Raw genomic sequence first — 20,107 nt, forward strand, 5'->3', positions numbered from 1 at the left:
ATCATGCTTTTAAATCTGTCCTTTTTACATATAAATCATCTATTTGTGGTCTATATAAAGTGAAACTGCAATGCTTGGGTCTGAATTCCTCATTATTATAGCCCCACAGGCCCCCTTACTACCCCTTTTCTGATGTGCATCTGAGAGCAACTCGTTTTGGTACTGTCTTTTTAAATGCACCTCATACCCTGCCGCCTCTCCAGGTTGCAGAGGTGACACTCGGTTAAACTCCACCCCGTTCAGCCATTTTTGTAGTTTTATAGCAGAGATACGATTATCTAGCTGCACAGAAACTTTTTATTTACTCGTTATTCACAAAATGTCAACAACGGAAGATTTGTCCATCCAGCCTTACATGTTCGCGCCAGAGTCGGAAACGGAGCGAGATGAAAATGAAGACGACGAACCTGCAGAACAACGTCTTCATATGGAGGTATCGCAATGGTGTGTTAATGCCGGCTGTCTTATTTCAGAATATTAACAATTATAAAGTTGACTATTATTCTTAGTTAATTGTAAATTGTTGTAATATGCTATAACTTAATCCCGGGTTGATGACCACATGCGACATCCACAGGCTGCAGCCTTCGGATTGAGAAACAGCACTGCTAAACCATGACAACCGTGTACTTTACTGTTTTTAAAGTTATTTACAGCTTACCGAAGTGCTCTGCTCGTCGTCTCCAAAGATGGAAGTAATTGACCCCTCAATCAGACGAAGTCTATCGGCAAATCCTACTTTATACTGGTGGAGGTTGGTGAAATAGTTATCCTTGAAGTGCTTCGTGCACTAAAAAATGACATTTCCGTGAAAAATAAAACTCAACCAGGCACAGGTTCAACAACCGAACATTTTGATTTACTCTCTCGTAACTTCTGCATCCTTGAGCTTGGACTACAAAATGGCGGATTGCTCGTAGTGTTGGGCTGGGAGTCGATGTCCTTATTTAGCAGTTCCGCTTCAAATACTGTGACGTAATTGTTCAAAAAACGTAATAGATAATAGAAAAATCAGAACAGGTTGGAAAATATGACCAAAACAGAATATAAAGATATCAACAAAGCACCTGAAGAGACTAATTTCAACTTTTATGTACTTCTAAACACTACAAATATACAACAAAATGCATTTAAGAGCTAAGAAAGTGGATTTAGCATGATATGTCTCCTTTAACTCAACTGCTGGGTTATTATAACGCATGGTTGCATAACAACAACCCAACACTGGGTCATTTTTAAAACATATTTTTAAAATGTGTTCTGTCCAATATTTATCCATTATGGTTTAAAAATAACCCAGCCATTTTTAGAGTGTAGCTGTCATTAGGATGGAACCCTTTTAAAAAATACACCTTTGCACCTAAAGAATTCATTTTAGTAACTCAAAGGGAACACATTGGTACCAAAATAGAGCATATTATTGTCTGACAATAAAGTTTATCTCTATTTTTATATTAGTACCTCATTACCAAATGTATACATACCTAAATGGTACATATTATGACCATTAGCACCGTCAGGGACATTCAGAGATATTTGATCCTCTTCCCATCGTTCTTTATAGTCTTCGTGATGTGTTCTGGATCAATAGTTATCAGATGTCTTAATCTTCTGTTTGTGGCTTTTTATCTCTTTATATCAGGCATTCTGTCAACACACAGCCCCCATTATAAACAATATAACAACATCCACAGGCATCTGAAGTTTACCAACAATTGAGACAGTGGGGTGGTAATAGCGTTGAGCAGGTCTGGACCAGTCGAGCTGAACGGTAACAGGCGGGGTTGCGCAGCGCACCACAGGATAGGTGAGATTTCTGCCTGTTGCCGAGCTGGAAATGTTTGTTCTCCCACAGGTTATCAATCGCCCCATAAGGAGTGGATTATAAATAGATGACTTTGCTTTCTTGGTGCAACACAAAGTGCATTTCGCTTCACTTAGGAGCTGAACACAATGCATTTGGATGTCTCCCTTTCCGTTCGATAGCAACAAAAAGGCGTATAATGGTCTTGTGTATACAGAAAAGAAAGCATTGGCTTTTTAAAAATGCCTTAGGCAGCGATCTTCGAACTCTTTAAAAATACATGACGTGAATTCCCTGCTTTAGATGTGAAAACGATTTGAGATAATATATATGATATTCAAATGAAATAAAAAAATTTGTATACCTTAAAAAATAAAGAAGCACTTTTGCAAGTTGTTTCAGATATAATGTAACACAATACTGTATTATAATGTGCCTGGCTCATATATAAAACATATTTAAGAAATGAATGAATCAAACAGGAGTCATTGTAAGCTTATCATGGTTTATAATATATTCATCCTCATAATCATTGTTATCACCATTATTCATAGATCTCTTTACAGTTATAATCTTTTGGAAGGAAAAGATGCATCTCTTGTTCTCTTTCCAAGATTGTCTTTTAGTTTCAGCATTAAGTGTCCAGTGATCCTTGTAAAGTGCATAACATTTCTTATATCACATCCAGAGAACACATTGAGTCCTCCATCTGTTGGTCAGTTCCTCTTATTGTATATAGCTGTCAGTTTTTTCTTTTTCCTAATAAACAAAGGCTTTGTACAAGGAATGAATTTTCAGGCCTTCCGGATGACAATGTGGGGATAATGTCACATACACATATAGACACATGCAGACCAACACTCATTTACTGAAGCTCCCAGTTCATTATTTGTCAACCAGGTGACATCAAGCAGATCTCTTTAAACAGTGGAGAGAGGTGATGATCTGTGCATGTAAAGATAAGATGAGCTAAGTTTAATAAGGCCTCGTTCAGATGGGCAGCAAATGATTAAATATGAACAATCAAACCTTAATTGTGTATTTCTCATTTGGGACGCGTCTTAAATAAAGGTACAAAAAAGCTGTCACTGGGACGCTACAGATATGTACCAATATCTATCTTTGTAATTATTCATATGCAGTCTTTATGTGCAAATGTGTGCTTTTTTAAGGGGTACTGCCCCAGTGACAGATTCTTTAACTTTATTTCTGACAATGTACAGTATGTATCACCATAAGAAGCATGCAGTAATGTCTAAAGCTCACATAGTGAACATATATAGTAAACAACGTGGCTTTTTGTTGGTGGTAAATAGCGAATAAGAGGTTTTAGACAGAACATATGCATGACTTTGTAAAATATGTTACTCAGTTATAACAAATGTTTTGGCATTGTTCTGATTCTTAAGTCATTTGTTATGGCAGACAACGTATAGTGGGGTCCAAAATCTTACAAAAATGCTTCTGTTTAATATTTGTATTATTTAATCCTTTTTATCAGCACAAATTTTATTAGAGCTTTAACATTTTGTACCAACACAATCTCAAGGCAATTCGTACGTATTTTACGAAGTGGCTAATTGGTATTAATTACAGTGACATTGGGGTTATGGGTGGGGTTTCATTATTTTTTAATTTGTATAATAACTTTACATTTTTGTACGATTCGCTTCATACGAATTCAAACAAATTAGCCAACTCATAAAATACGTACAAATTCATGATTGTTTAGTACTTTCCCCTTTTGCTTACATTTACATTTAATGTGTTTCAATAAAAGCAGGGAAATCTGATCTTTGTATAAAATAGATAACATAGTCAGTGTCTATTTTATACAGAGCCCCTAAAGGGACATGGAGCAAAAATGAAATAATGTTTAGTTTCGCATGCGCACGTGAAACTATCGCGTGCGCACATGAAACTATTGTGTTTAGTTTCGCGTGCGCACGTGAAACTTTTGCGTGCGCACACGAAACTAAACATGATAGTTTCACGTGCAACTTGAAACTTTCGCTTTACGTGTGCACGCGCTAGTTTTACGTGCGCACGCTTTAGTTTTACGTGCGCATGCTTTAAGGGTGATTTATAGTCGTGCGTAGGTTCTACACCGTAGCTACGGCGTAGGCTATCCGTAGCCAGTGCGTAGCTCTGTGTAGCCTGACGCGCACCTCACAAAAAATTTAACAGCGCGTCAGATCTACGCGGACCACAAGCGCTGTGATTGGTCCACCAGAACCCCTCCCGTCAGGTAAAAAAAACCTGCGTCATAGGTATTTCCGTTTGTGACGGTGAAAACAAAGATGAGCCAAGTTGAGGAGTGATTTAACTCAAACTGCAACAAAAGTCGCTGTTTATTTACTTCCATCATTGCTGGTCTTCTCAAATTATACACAACAAGTAGCTGTTTCTTCTTCATTTGTGAGTTAACTTGCTAAGCTGCTTCTTCTTTGACGTTTGCGCTGCTACTGTGGTTACACGCGTGGTTACTACCTACCAGCGGTCTGGCCGTGTTGTTTGCACGTCGACGCGCCCTCAATAGTTTCACGTGCGCATGCAAAACGAAATGTAAAAAAAAATCTGCAAATGAAGGTTTCGCGTGAGCACATGAAAGTAAACTTTAGATTTTTTTTTACTCCAATATCACCTTAGGGGCTCAGTAATTTTACAACTATTAACTGTTTTACTAAACATTTCTAGTCATTTGCAGAAGTAATAGACTGATATCAGTCTGGTTACATACTTTATTGGACCCCACTATATTGGATAATGACTTCACAGTCTAAAAAAAACCTGAATGTAATTTCATACATTCAAAACAACAGTGCCTTCAGTTAGCCCAAAAAAACCCAACAATCAATTCAGATTTGTGCGCAGTCTGAACAAGGCCTAACATTTTCATAAACTAGTCGCTCTTTAAATAGCTGATCACTCTCTCTCACTTATGTCACTACCTAAACACATAATGAAGTCATTTATCTGAATCACGCATGCTTTTAAATCTGGTCTGTTCATCATACATTCAACCTTTCATATCTATATATACACTGTATATTTATATTGTTTGTATGTGTGTATAGCAAATGAGGGCTATCCTTTTTTCCAAAAAACATGCCTGAGTGTGAACAGTAAAGTCTGCAATGACATTCAGTTGAGTATTGATTATATATATATATATAGATAAAGGCTTGCTTTGATTGCTGATACATTTATATACCACAGTAATCAATAGGCAAAGCTTCTATGACAATTACAGTTTTTTTCCCAGTTGTGCTTAACGTATATGAAGTATTCGGATACAACAATACACCTAGATTTGGATACGTTTTAAAGGATACCACTGCAGCTGTGAATTAAGAAACTGCGTAACATGGAGGCGTTTTATAAAGCTATAGGTTGTGTTAAGACAACAATGAAAGCAGCGGAATTCTTTAAAAGTTGGTATACATAGGCGTTAAATCTCTAGAGTAATACAAATGTACGGCTGTCATAGTGAACATATTAAAAACAATATATCCACAGTTTCAGACTGAACGAGGCAGCTATGGAGATGCTATTTAATATATTTTGAGAGCATCAGTTGGACATATAACTCTTGCTAATAATCTTAGATCGTGTTGAGAATCCCATTCTTCTAAAAGGATAAGACGGTTTTGTGCCCTGGCTTGTTCAATTACTTGCATACCATCCTACAGTATGCAAGGGCATCTGTTAACAAAAGGGCTTCTGCATGCATTCGACATCACACGCGCACATCGACAAAGTCTGTGTTCCTGAGGTGGCTGGCAAGAATCCTCAGTGTGCTTTGTATTATATGGGTACACTATAGAGTCTTAAAAGGCAGGACGCAGCAGTATTGATGAAAACATATGGACGTGGGATGAAGGCATGATCTATGCTTTTCTCATGATGAGTGTGCAACTTTTCTATTTAAATAATGGTTATGTAATGAATAAATGCCAAAAAAGACAAATAAGCGTTAATGGGTCAACATAAAATCAAAGATGTACCTCGTAATCACAATATGGACTCCTTTTCAACATTTTAGCACCTTTCAGCTAATGTTTCCACTTAATTTCACAATCCACACGATTCTCAACGTATGAAATTCTTATCGTACCTGCATACAAAAACAATTTGGAAAAGTGGCACCACCAATCCCAAAAGTAATGAGATGCAATGTTGCACACGTTTCCTACTCGCAAGACACTCGTACACAACACGCGTAAACAAATTAATGTTGATAAGTGAAATTAGCAGACATGGATCTGAACCTCAACCCTCAATGAATCTATGGAAAGGGTAAGAATAGTGTCATTTGGATAGGCAATCCCAGTATTTGAAAAGAGTGGAGTGAACAGAGCACCACATTCTTGGATATGGGAGTAGTCGTCATAGAAACCGTGTGGCTAGCATAGTACTGTATGTAGGGGAGAGCGGGGTAAGTTGTCACACTTTTCACACTGTCATTTACTGAACACCATACATCACAATGGTATAAATCTCATACCAAATGTAAGAAGGAAGTCTTGGGCACATATGTTGTTTTCATTACATTTTCATATCTTATCTCATTACAGAGTTGAGAATGTTCACTTGTGACATTTTGCCCCATCGCCAGGTAAGTGGTCACACTAGATTATCTAAAATAAGAACACAACTACTTAATTGTGATTTTAGTCATTTAGTCATTTTAATTTTTAAATTCAAACCAAAACTGGAACTCTTAGGGTTAAGGATCGTTTCACACTTGTAATTTAGAAGCGCATAAAATTTAAATAGCCAATTTTTTTACTTTTTAAGCTAAAAAATTTGAAAATTGTGCTAACGTCAGATTAGAGCGATCTTGACCACATGTGAACACGAAGTTGACTACAGAAGAAGTCATAACACAAAGGGCCGTTTTTTTTTAGATAGAGCCTCTAGTGTTGGAGTTATGAACAGTGTGACAACTTACCCTGCTCTCCCCTACTGTATATGACACACATTATAGACCGTTTTACAGCCCATGTGATCAAATAGCCTGCCCGCGCATTTTGGCAATGGAAGTGGTGTTGTTCCCTATTGGTTCTAATGTGTTAGCAACTGGTTGTTGCGTTTGGTTGCACTTATATAATATACTAATATACGTATATATGTATCTGGCCACTTTATATCTGGCCATCCACTAACGTCTTTTATCCACTCCACTATAGTACACGGATGTGGTAGCTGTTTTGAAAAAGTTGATAAAGTCAACTTTTTCAAATAACTTTCTCTGTCTGTGTTGCTTCACTGTGATTCTTACCATACTTCCATTGCCAAAATGCGCGCGCATACATTGCCACATCATCATTGTGTTCAAACAGTAAAAGGGTCTATAAAACTCTACATAGCACTACACCAGTGAATACAGTGGTGATATCGGCCATTATGTTGGTTACTGTCTAGCTATTCTACTAATGGATCAAGCACTGACTGCACCCTTTGGATTTTAAAACATTTCAGACCCCATGAAATTATTTCACAAAAGCAATTTTCTTTTCTGTGTTGACATCTTTTAGTATAAGACACTATGCCTAATCACAGTACAGTATGCCACTTGCTATTGCTGGTTGGTTGGTGACATCAAGGAGGTTTACAGTATGATAAATATAGGGTGCAATCTGTTAGTATTTCCATTTACCTCAATGGCAGTTAACTGGCGTATGCAGCGCAAAAAGAGAAAAAAATCTATTTCACGCCCTTCACTGGTGAAATATTACATGTAAATATAAATATTATTTAGTCAAAATGCCTTGATTAGCATCGATGGGGATGCGTTTTGATCTTATAGTAGTTGAGTTAGCATGTCGGAGAAGGGCCTTTCATTATAGACAGTCCTACCAGGATTTCGTGATTTTTTTGGGGGTGTGCGACTTTTGCAGTGATGATTTGTGTGGTCATGAGATTGTGATTGGCTGTTAACTGTGGGGTGCAGCGTGCTAGAGAGAGGGACTGTTTACGTGCGGAAGTACAAAATGTTCAAAGTTGTCAATTCTGTATCATGACAAAATCTAAGAGGCTGTTTACAACTGGTATTAAGATGCGTTTTGGTTGATCACATCACAATTGGACGACATTAAATACAGGTCTAAACGAGGGGTAAACGTTCTGAGCTCGTCCACTTTCGACCACATTCAGAGTAAGTCGAAAACGCATTTGACCAGATTGCTTTTGTTGTCTAGACGCTCGTGTGTTTGAATGTGCATAAAAGACCACCTACTCTCTACCTATTGATCTAATGCAGGGGTCTCCAACCTTTTTGTGAGCAAGGTCTACCACAATATGGATAAAACATGTACTTTTTTGATATAATCTACTCTACTTTTTGTTTTACTTGTTGATTTTATTTTATTTTATTTTACTTGTTGATATGTTTTATCATTGTTTAAAATAATAAGCCAAACTAATATAAAAATTATGTAATATTTAAACATTAAAATCGAGGTTATTAATAGAATTTGCTTTGGGGGCAACTCACAGACTCATTGGAGAACGATGTTCAGCATGATCGTTGGGCTTTCATTAATAAAACTGAAGCGACTGCACTGCCCCCTTTCATAATTTTGCAAGCGCTTAGAAGTTGCCAAGCTTTTTTCATCAATTGCTTGGAATTATCAGAAAAAGCACTTAACACAAGCAGCGGACTCTGACCTAATATTACTTTGCGCCATTTTAAACCCATTATTTCTCCCACTCGTGTTTAAAAGACAACAGATCACTCCCTCAGAAAAACAAGATAGAAGCAGTCGAAAGTGGAGAAAAAAAGACTTTAAAATTAAAATACCAGGTGTCTCTTGTCCACTTGTGATGTGATTGACCAAAACTCATCTTAATGCCAGGTATAAACAGCTCCATAGATCATTTAATTTATTTTGCAATATAATGACAAATTATGCAAGATTGCAAAAAATAATTAGTTGAATTTGTGTTCCTCAATTGCGGAATAGCGAAAAACTGCTGGGACCGTATATAGGGAGCATTTTAGGTCAAAATTGGTATATGCTTATGTGCAGGAGATGATATCCACAATTCTTTGGTCCATTTCCCAGCAAAGACATTTTGAATTTGCATATCGGCAAAAATTAAAATGAGTAGAATGAGTAGAATTTCGGCTATGTAAAATTTCATGGGGTCTTTAACTTCTAACCAAAACTGCAGTTATAAAGACTACAGTAAACGATGTAATGGTGTCATTACACAACTTTGCTGTAAAAAAAAAGAAAATGCTAAATCCAAATCCCTTGTAATTAAATAAGATATAAAAAGAGTTTTTAAAGGTTTTTAAGGCCATATCAAAATGTGGTGCTTTGAACAACTCATAATTGGTACAACATACTCTCTTTCCATAGATCAACCAACCAAAGACCCTGAAAATGCTTATTAACTAATGTATTAGCCTATTAGCATTGAAAACTATCTGTAAAATTGTCCAACCTTAAAAAAAAGGCGTTTATAGTATTGCACATACTGTTAATCACACAGAGAGAAATATTTATATCGATAAAGATATGAATACTTATTACTAGTTTTATGCGTATGCATTATTCTTACTACGCTTACATGCATGCTACGAGGAATGTGTACCAGACATGCATCACAAAAGTAGCAGAATATTTGCTATCTCTTAAAAATGCTATTCATGGAAGCATAACTTTCATACAACTTTTATCCAGATTCTCCAGCATCATATTATGAGCAAGATAGGGTTGGGCAATGTCTACCAACTTGGCATCAGACAATGTCGACAATAAAACATTGCCATGGACGATGACATCGGGAAAACATTCAATTTAATGTTTTAATCCTCTGACGTGTGGTCCGCATCGCTCTTTTTTGGTCAGCTGCTTTGGAGCGTGCCAAAAGATACAACAATATCAATAGAAATTAAGTTTTTAATATTATTGTTTCTATGCACAAAATATAAATGGGAAATAAAAATAATTAAAATTTGAATTCATTTGAGTTTTATATTTCATAGTCATTATGTGCATAAAAATTAAAATATAGTTTTATTCATTTTTTTTTAGAAATAATGAAAAAACAAGCTGTTTTCCAATTTATAGATTTTTAATTGAAAATTAATTTTTGCTGTGTATCATTCAGAGCTCCAAACAGCAAATGAGAGAATCCTGAAACAAGTGCAAGCAGGACAAAAGTCACCGCCCACTCCGTTCTGGAAGCGGGTAACAGCAGGTTAAAGCCAGTAGCTGAGTTTACAAATATTCTCTCTGGAGAAAACTGTGTTACTGTTTCCTCACTTGTGCCCATGTTAGCCCACCTGAAAGGTGTCCTGAGGGAGTCAGAGCAGGATGCTCTTATAGTCGACCTGAAGCGCATCATCTTGGAGCAGATGGAAGGCAAATATGGTCAAACGCGCAAGTCCGACAGCCGTTCCCGGACATCATTGAACAGTTTTGAATATAATTGTATTGTGATCGGGAACAACTTCATTATGTCATTATATAATCAGAATTTTTTTTAATATTTGAAGTAACTGCGCGGAAATTATAAGCGTGCATTGCACTGGTCAATATAGTGTGATTAAGATGCTTTTTGCGGGTGGGTTGCGGAGGGTGGAATAATAATTCCACTCAACATTGTGATGTCTGCTAAATGGCGATGGACGATGGCATTGTCTATTGGCCCAACCCTAGAGCAAGATGCACCATGAAATGGCACTAAGATGTAAAAACAACATAAAATGCTTAAAACAGCGGCAGTGGATTTTATCTTTGGTGCCCTGACTTAGTAAGCTAGTGTTTTACTGTTGTTGGCTGCTATGTCACAGTTAAAATATCTACACTCTTGCAACCCCTGTCAGTGCTTGTAGGATTAGACCATTTCTCATACACATGGAATGCTATGAAGTCTTACAAAGCTGGGAACAGGAAGTGATGGGGAAAAGTATGCAATGAAGGACTACTAGTCATGCTTTATAGTGAAACAAAGACGTGATGGAAAGTATGGAGGACTACTTCAAAACAATCTTCACTTCACTTGTAAGTCTATTTTCTCTACTATGAAACACACTGAGATCCACCCTGGCAGAGAAAGAGGGAAATAAGGACATACAGAAAAAGGGGCATTGTAATAACCCCTCCAGGCCCCCAGTGTTGGTTGTGCATGTATGTCTCCGTAACAAGATGGAATGTAAAAGTTTCGGTATGCTGTTGTTGCTGGCAGCATGTTTGTGCATTCACGGAGACATACATCCTTCATCGTGAATTCTCCCAAGTGTGTTTTCTCCTCCATGTCTTTTATGCAATTGATTACAATTTGGAGAGACAAAATTGTTGTTTTTCCCAAAAGTACAGATACACTCTGGGATGCTCAGCAGGAGTCCTCGGGTTGGCAGTGAATGAGGGCATTGGCTTTAGGTATTGGTCCCTCTATGCTACGCTTGTATCTTTTTGTTAGGCTACGATTTGGCTACTGTTGCAAGCAGAATGACTACTAGAACAGTCACACAGACTAGACAAACTCCATGCAGACACTGAACACAAGGATGCAGAACAACGCTCCCCACCAATCAAGTTTTCCACAACTGGAGGAGGAGCGAGAAGGAAATGGGATGAAATGATGGACTGGTCTTCTTCGTTTATCCTTCCGGTTAAACTGACTTATTTCAGTTCTCCTGTCCCGAAACTCTTGCACTGGGCATCTAAGCCTTCAAAACTGGGGTGTGTAATCCCCTACCCAAAGCTCTTCTTCCTACCTTCTAGGTAAAGGCAGTTTGAAGCAGTTATACATCTGTGAGCATTTTGGTGATGTTAACGTAGTTTGTGTTGGTAAGCGTGCAGTTGCCAGTTTTGATGTTTTCCTCTCGGAAGTCCTCGTGGCTGTTGTTAACAGCCTCTTGAATTTCCATGTAGTCGGACTTACTCATAGTTGACCCGCTGCGGCTCTTTTTTAAGTCCTCAGAGGAATCTACCTTGGGGACACTGGTCACATTGAGGTACTGGGCCTGCTCTTCACCTTCAGTCTCCCTATGATAAAAGTAGTTGAAGTTTGAGACTATGACAGGTACGGGCAAAGCGATAGTCAGCACACCGGCAATAGCGCACAGGGATCCTACAATTTTGCCTCCGATGGTAGTCGGTACCATGTCACCGTACCCCACTGTCGTCATGGAGACAACTGCCCACCAGAACGCATCAGGGATGCTTATAAACTGCGAGTCTGGCTCGTCTGCTTCCGCAAAGTAGACGGCACTAGAAAAGAGAATGACTCCGATAAAAAGAAAGAAGATGAGCAGCCCGAGCTCCCTCATGCTTGCCTTGAGCGTCTGGCCGAGGATCTGCAGGCCTTTCGAGTGCCGGGAAAGTTTGAAGATCCTAAATACTCGCACTAATCGGATGACTCTCAAAATGGCAAGTGACATGGCTTGCTGTCCTTGTTGACCATCCTCTGGCTTCTCTGCTAGCTCAGTGCCCAAGGTGATAAAGTAAGGTATTATAGCCACAATATCAATAATGTTCATTATATTGACAAAAAAGCCTGCTTTACTGGGACACGCAAAGAACCGAACCAAGAACTCAAAGGAGAACCAAATAATGCAAAGGGTCTCCAGGATGAAAAAAGGGTCAGTAAAGTAGCTGGAGGTGTAGATAACTGTTGAGTTGGAGTTGCTTGTGGAATCTTTTTGTGTGTCAACTTCCTCATTGCGGAAAATCGGAAGTGTTTCCAGGCAAAAACTGACTATAGATATGAGAATGACCATGACTGAAATGATAGCGATAATCCTGGCAGCCCCCGAACTTTCAGGATACTCAAACAGCAGCCAGACCTGCCTTTGAAACTCGTTTTCCGGCAGAAGCTTTTCCTCCTCTTTGATAAATCCTTCATCCTCTCTAAAGATCTCAATAGCTTCTTCCCCAAGCTCGTAAAAACGTATTTCCTCTGAAAAAATATCCAATGTCACATTGACTGGCCTTCGAAGCCTGCCGCCCGATTGGTAGTAGTACAGAATTGCGTCGAAACTCGGGCGGTTCCTGTCAAAAAAGTACTCGTTCCTCAGAGGGTCAAAATAGCGCATTCTCTTTTTGGGGTCTCCGAGCAGCGTCTCTGGGAACTGAGACAGAGTTTTGAGCTGCGTCTCAAAGCGCAAGCCAGAGATGTTAATGACCACCCTTTCGCAGCAGTCATGGTCCGGTTCCGGGTCATACGTGTCCTGTGGCTGACCCGGAAGTGCTGCGGCTTCATCAACTGGGTCGCCTGTGGCAACAGTCATGCTGTGAATGAATGCAACCTGCTATTTGTGGTCAGGATGCTACGGTGTGGTGCCTGAAAAAAACAAGGAAACTGTGGGCCTCTTACTCGTGGACACCTCTCATTTGTGTTCAAATCCAGGAAAAGCTGAAATAAAGCAGAAAGGGTTTTTTAAAACATGCACACTACTGTAATTCGATTTGCTTTGAATGCACAATAAAATAATTCTGTTCAACTTGGAAATGCCAGGTGCATTATTTAGCATATTATTATATGCAAGACAAGAATGTTTTACTGCTATAAAGCATTTATCATCTCAGAACCATCAAAAATGTTGAAATGACAGTCGATATTGGCGACTCTGCCTGTGAAAACCCAGCTAAAGTAATTTTTGTGATTCACTGTTTTCTACATAAAATTGAAAATTCTGTAAAATTAAAACCTAGATACTGTAGAAACCTAGAAACCTAGACTGAAATTTATGAGGGAAATCAAACTTTGACGCTCTTAATCTAAGTATTAGATTATGGCGCAGGGCAATCTAGTCCCAGACTAAAATGCATGTTTGAGCTGCCTTAATTTAAAAAGTCTTGCACTGACACATCTTAACATACAATATATTGCCAAAGGTTTTGGGACACCCCTCCAAATCATTGAATTCAGGTGGTCCAATTACTTCCAATGAAAGGAACTCTTAATGCTTCATCATACCAAGACATTTTGGACATTTTCATGCTCCCAACTTTGTGGGAACAGTTTGGAGACGGCCCCTTCCTGTTCCACCATGACTGTGCACCAGTGCACAAAGCAAGGTCCATAAAGACATGGATAGCGAGTTTGGTGTGGAGGAACTTGACTGGCCTGCACAGAGTCCTGACCGCAACCCAACAGAACATCTTTGGGATGAATTAGAGCGGAGACTACAACATCAGTGTCTGACCTTACAAATGGGCTTTTAGAAGAATGGTCAAAGATTCCCATAAACACACTCCTAAACCTTGTAGAAAGTCTTCCAAGAAGCTTTGAAGCTGTTATAGCCGCAAAGGGTGGGCCAACTCTATATTAAACCCTATGGATTAAGAATGAGATGTCATTCAGGTTCATATGCATACAGTATAAAGGCAGGTGTCATTCAATGTCATTCAGGTTCATGTACGTATAAAGGAAGATGTCCCAAAACTTTTGGCAACATAGTGTATATCAGTGCCATTGTTTTGTCTCAAGATGCACACCAGCATTGTGTTTGTAAGGTTGTTTGTAAAAACTACTTACATTTCTGTTACATTTCAGAGATCCTAACCCTTAAAATCCTAAATCCTTAAAAATCAGAAGAAAAACATGTAGAAACCAATACATAAAATTACATACAAACCCCAAATCTAAACCCTGATTTAAAAATAAGAAAAAACAATGAGGAAAAGAAAATATAAAATGAGATGGAAAAAAAAGCCGTGCTACGGACACAAAAAAAACTATTTATAGAAATTTGTGACATGAAAAAGACATTCGTGCTCAATGGCATGAAAAAAACACGAATAAAATCAAATATTTCGTGACTATACCCTCACTTGAGATGGTGTTGAATATAACTAAGGCCTAGTCCTGGATTCATCTAAACCCTTTCCAGGAAACCGCCCCTATGAGACTTTACCCTGGATTTCACAGACAGAGTCACATATTTTAAGAGACTACACTACATCTGTGAACACACATATACAATTCAGCTCTACATGACCAAGGCTTCTAAAACATCAATCAATCAAACAGAGAAGTCAGCCTGACCACTTTACACATTGTATTTGCTTTTATCTGCCAAGTAGATCAATACTTGCCATGGCAAGACTATATCATGCCTCTTAGGATTCAATTATGCACTGTAAATCTAATAACAGCCTGAGTGCACTTATATCATAATTGGAAATTTCAAAACCTACCCAAATGCATTTCTCCAAGACAGCACGACTGCTCTGTGCCTTAGAAAAGTTGAATCAATGCAACAATGACTATCTTTTTCTGCCCATCTTCAACAGGTAAATATAGTTTAAATATGTTAAATATCCCTAAATATGTTTTTGACTAAATAAAATCATCCTGCATAATGTAAAGAATATTATGTGAAAATATAGTAAAATTAATATAACAGACAGGGTCACATTCTGTATATTTATGGAATACAGTATACAACACCCTATAGGCAAGGGTTTTGATATATATCACAGACAAACACAATATCACTTATCTGGTGTTGCTGGTATAATAAATCACAAGAACAAAGCGTCAGTGTGCCGTTTTAATTAAAAACAACTACTGTAAATACAAGTCAGCTACATGTTGGCACAAGTTGCACAAATCCACACTGTTGATTACACAAGCTTACCTGCATACAAGCGCCGGGAAAATCATGTGCAAAATGATTGTGTCGATCGACTTGTTTACATGACACCAGCAGAACCAATAAACGTCTCGTGTCCAGGGACAGCTGTCTTTCAGCGTGCATTCATTACAGGTACTGCAATGATCCTGGTCTTCCACCCGCCCGCTGCGCCAGAACTGCTGCGCTGGACTCGAATATATCCACCCGTACCGCAGCCTTCAGCGCGAACGGATTACAGCTGCATGTCTTAAATAAACGAACCAGCCTTAAGGTGTTCTTTTCATAAGCTTCCCATTGCAATGGTCCAAAGATGCTAAGGTCAGCAAAATCTGACGCCCCCTGTGTCCTCATAAGATGTGACGTTTTCTGCAACAGCGGGAGTGTTGCCTCGACTCAATTCAGAGATCTGCAAAGAAACAGGGCAGCTGGTTGCGCTGGGCGTCGCCTCAGACATGCTCACATCACACAACATAGTAACATTTACCACAAGAAATTGCCTGAATACGTGTTGCCACTCGAGTTAGTTGGCCAAATTGATGCTCTGAGGAGTGGCAATATCTTGTTGTTGAGCAAAGGTGCCCATGTCATCTTATGGGTACAAACCATAGAGCATCACGTACGTTTCAAATACGTTCCCAGTCATGATTTTTTTTCCCGCAAAGACGGCGTCCGTCTAAACGTGTTATTGCCCCAAAATAAGGTTTTGTGATTTTTGGACACATATTCAGAATCCAAGCTCATGCAACCACGATAAACACATCACACCGGCTGTGCTCAGTGTTTTAACCTAAGCAAGCAATCGCAAGGTGCCTGCAGTGACATGCTTCAGCAATATAGTACTGTAGGTTCCTCTCTTGATCAAAGCATGCCCATGCAATAGCTGTGCTAAAGGCATTCACGTAGCCTATTTATTTTTGTAACTCAAGGCATTGATGCATTAAAGCATGCATTGAAAATAAAAAGTCAACCTTCCCAAGTTGTTTTGAAGCTGCGCGCATCCGGATAATATCCATGAAAATATGCACAGGGATTCCTCATGCGCTTACTTGTGCTCTCTTCGTTGATTTCAGGGAGTGGCGCGTCGCGAGCGAGCCGTTTCGTGTCATAATCCAACTTTTCGTCTTTTACTCATAATTACGCCGTAAGAGCGAGCGGTTTAGGCTGCAGTCGGGCACTGCCGCGCATACAAAGGAATACAGTGTGCTGTGCTCATGCTCACCACCACTCCTTTACTGGTATACTGTAGAGCGTGGGCAAATTAAAGGGGACGCACCTTCACTGCGCTAATACTGCTGTTGGTACCCAACAACTCACATCACAGGTTTAGACACAAACCCTTTAAAAAAAAACTTAAAGTAAATAAATTATTATATATAATATGTATATGTGGTAGACTAGATACAAAGAAAAAATATTTTACATCACATACACTGTTAAAAATAATGGTACAAGCGGTCACTGGGGCAGTACCCTTTAAATGTACCATTTAGGTACAAATATGTATCTTTGAACTGCCAATACGTACCTTTGAAGTACTAATATGCACTCTTTCGGTACAAAGGTTACCTTTTTGAAAGGGTACTGTCTCAGTGACAACTTTTGTACCTACATTTCTGAGAGTGTACATTTGAATTAAAATCACATACATAGGCATATTGGTATATAAAATTAATTTATATGCAATAAATATTTACTTCGTTCACTATAAATTGAGCATTGGGTTTAAAGGGACGAATCCAACTGTTAGGTTATAATTTAATTTATGCTGAGTTGTTTCAATCCAGTGGTCAAATGAATATTTTCTGGGTTCATTTAACCCTTAAATGCATTAGGTGAGTGGTTCACCAATCATTATTTCATATTCTGGTCTTTAGTGACCCTGATGTATATCTAACATGGTATAACTAAACAGGGCCGGCCCTGGCCAATTTGCTGCCCTAGGCAAGATTTCACCTGGTGCCCTTTAGAATCACAGAATCACAATTGTGCTCCAATCATTTTGTTCATAAACTTACACAGAAACAAACTGCACAGATTTGTCTTGTTTTTCTTTATTTTGAAAATATTTTGGAAACACACACAAGCACACGAACACATACACACAATACCCTGTTACTCAGGCATTTGATCTTGACATTGTTAAAATCTTTTTTTACATGTTTTAACACTGTAGGCCTACATTTAACTTAAAATATTTAATTTTGTACAAGAAAACAGCTGTTATCAATGAATTATTAGTAGCATGTTGTAGTGTCTCGGGAGATTGTGCTCATTGTTAAATAGCTTTGTGGCTATACTGCACTAAAGCGGCAGTTTAAAATATAAACCCAGAATTCAGCGAACGTCAAGAACAAGAAAAAAAAACAATAAGGCCAAGACGCGGGTGGTTACGTTACACGGACCATGTATAAATTTCAATGTTTCTGGACAGAAATACCAACTTTGTCTGGTATTAAAAAGCTGCACATTGGAGTGCTGGCTGCTCCCCGCGGTGCTGAAGACGCGTGATGGCACACAATACTATTGGAAAGGGGAGAAGTCATTAGTTGGGTTAGTAAAATAACGAAATTACAGCTTTTAAATAGAAGAAAAAAGTTTTTTTGTAAAGAGATATATATTTTTAGTTTAAAAGTGCAGAACTCTTCTCAAGGGGAAGAAAGCTATACTTTTGCCCTTACGTGCAACCTATCGGAAAGCGCAGATGAGTTAGTTGGGTTAGTAAAATAATGAAATTATAGATTTAAGTACAAAATAGTATTTATATACTGTAAAGAGAAATATTGAAATAAAAAGTGCAAAACTCTTCTTAAGTGGAAGTAATAAAGTAAAATAACGAATAATAATTATATAATAACGAATAATAGTTTCCAATAGGTTGCACGTAAATATCTGTGCTGCCACCAGTACTCTGTCTGAGCGCGTCTTCAGCACCGCGGCCAGCACTTCAATGCGCAGCTTATTAATACCAAACAAAGTGAACAAGTTGGTATTTCTGTGCAGAAACATTGTTATTTAAACATGGCCTATGTAACATTATGTAAATTCCGCGTCTCTGTCTGATTGTTGTTTCCGTTTTCTTGTTCTTGACGTTCGGCTGAATTCTGGGTTTATATTTTAAACTGCCGCTTCAGTGCAGTATAGCCACAGAGCTATTTAACAAGCACGATCTTCCAAGATACTATGCTACTAATAATTTATTAATAACTGCTGTTTTCTTGTGCAAAATATTTATATTATAAAATATATAAATATTTATAGTTAAATGTTTATATACATATATAAAAAAAAATTGGGGCGCACGGACGCCCCAAGGGGTCGGAGGCGCCCTTAGCATTTGCCTATTCCGCCTATGCCCAGGGCCGGCCCTGTAACTAAACCATGGTATAACCAAAAAGTTGTCCTTATTTGCATTACCAAATCCAGAATGATAAATGAAAACATGATGTTAAAGTGCACCTTTCATAGCTAAAACAATGTTATTTTGTAAATTTGGTATAATACAATGTGTTCACCTGGTTTATGGTTCAAAAAATTACATTATCTTCCATATACACTGTCAGAAAAAAAGGTACAAAACTGTCCCTTTTTTGTCGTTAGGGTGGTACCCCAAGGTACCGTTTTGTACCTTTACAGGTATATAAACATAATACAATGTTGTACCTTTTGAGGTACATTACTGTTCCTTAAGGATCTATTGTGTACCTTTAAAGGTACAGTTAACTGTTTTGTACCCCTAAAATTTAACTGGTACAAAATTGTTCCTTAAAGGAATAGTCCATTTTCTTAAAAGAAAAATTCAGATAATTTACTCAACAATATGTCATACAAAATGTTGATGTCTTTCTTTGTTCAGTCGAGAAAAAATTATGTTTTTTGAGGAAAACATTGCAGGATTTTTCTCATTTTAATGGACTTTAATGGACACCAACACTTAACACTTAACTCAACACGTAACAGTTTTTTTCAACAGAGTTTCAAAGGACTATAAACGATCCCAAACAAGGCATAAGGGTCTTATCTAGCAAAACGATTTTTATTTTTGACAAGAAAAATAACAAATATACACTTTTAAACCACAATTTCTTGTCTAGGTCCGGTCCAGCGAGACCTAACGTAAATGCGTAGTGACGTAGGGAGGTCACGTGTTACATTTATAAAACGCACATTTGCGGACCATTGTAAACAATAAACTGACACAAAGACATTAATTAGTATCAGTTGACATACAACAACGTCGGAACGGTCTTCTTCCAACACACTTGTAAACACTGGGGCGGAGTTTCGCGTTCGTCCTCGGTGACCTCATGACGTATTGCTTGAGGTCACGCTGACGCTTTCAGGACTGGATCTAGATGAGAAATTGTGGTTTAAAAGTGTATATTTGTTATTTTTATTGTCAAAAGTGAAAATCGTTTCGCTAGATAAGACCCTTAAGATTTGTTTATACTCGCGCTTTGGTCGGCAACGCAAGCCTCCGCGGATCGCGCGCGCGTCTCACCAAACGGACGAGGCGTTTATAGTTGACGCGCTCGCTGTTGCACTATTTTTTGAACCACCAGGGGGCGACGCGAGCAATAAAGTCAAAAACAAACTCAAAGAAGAGGATAAAAGAAGTCATCCGCTGGAACAACCCTGGTGCTCAGCGCCACGCGAAATGGAGTCTCGCGCACCCAACGCGCGCGACCGCCCACTTCGCGTTG

General features: G+C 38.4%; 1 protein-coding gene across 3 annotated transcripts; it reads right to left on the bottom strand.

The window, feature by feature from the left end:
* Window positions 1-2,280: 2,280 nt before the first annotated feature.
* kcna2b (potassium voltage-gated channel, shaker-related subfamily, member 2b) lies at window positions 2,281-16,644 on the bottom strand. 3 transcript variants are annotated; one of them, XM_065286403.2, is made up of 3 exons: window positions 16,454-16,644; window positions 15,411-15,813; window positions 2,281-13,180 (listed from the first exon to the last, which is right to left on the bottom strand). In XM_065286403.2, the coding sequence occupies exon 3, from the start codon at window positions 13,053-13,055 to the stop codon at window positions 11,568-11,570; it is 1,488 nt and encodes a 495-aa protein (XP_065142475.1). In that variant the 5' UTR covers window positions 13,056-13,180; window positions 15,411-15,813; window positions 16,454-16,644; the 3' UTR covers window positions 2,281-11,567. The 3 variants fall into 3 exon arrangements, with proteins under 3 accessions (XP_065142475.1, XP_065142474.1, XP_065142473.1); XM_065286402.2 differs by having other exon boundaries at window positions 16,376-16,644; XM_065286401.2 differs by having other exon boundaries at window positions 15,411-16,644.
* Window positions 16,645-20,107: the final 3,463 nt, after the last annotated feature.

This window comes from Paramisgurnus dabryanus, chromosome 21 (genome assembly GCF_030506205.2).
Source record: "Paramisgurnus dabryanus chromosome 21, PD_genome_1.1, whole genome shotgun sequence".
In the NCBI taxonomy this organism is placed as follows: Eukaryota; Metazoa; Chordata; class Actinopteri; order Cypriniformes; family Cobitidae; genus Paramisgurnus; species Paramisgurnus dabryanus.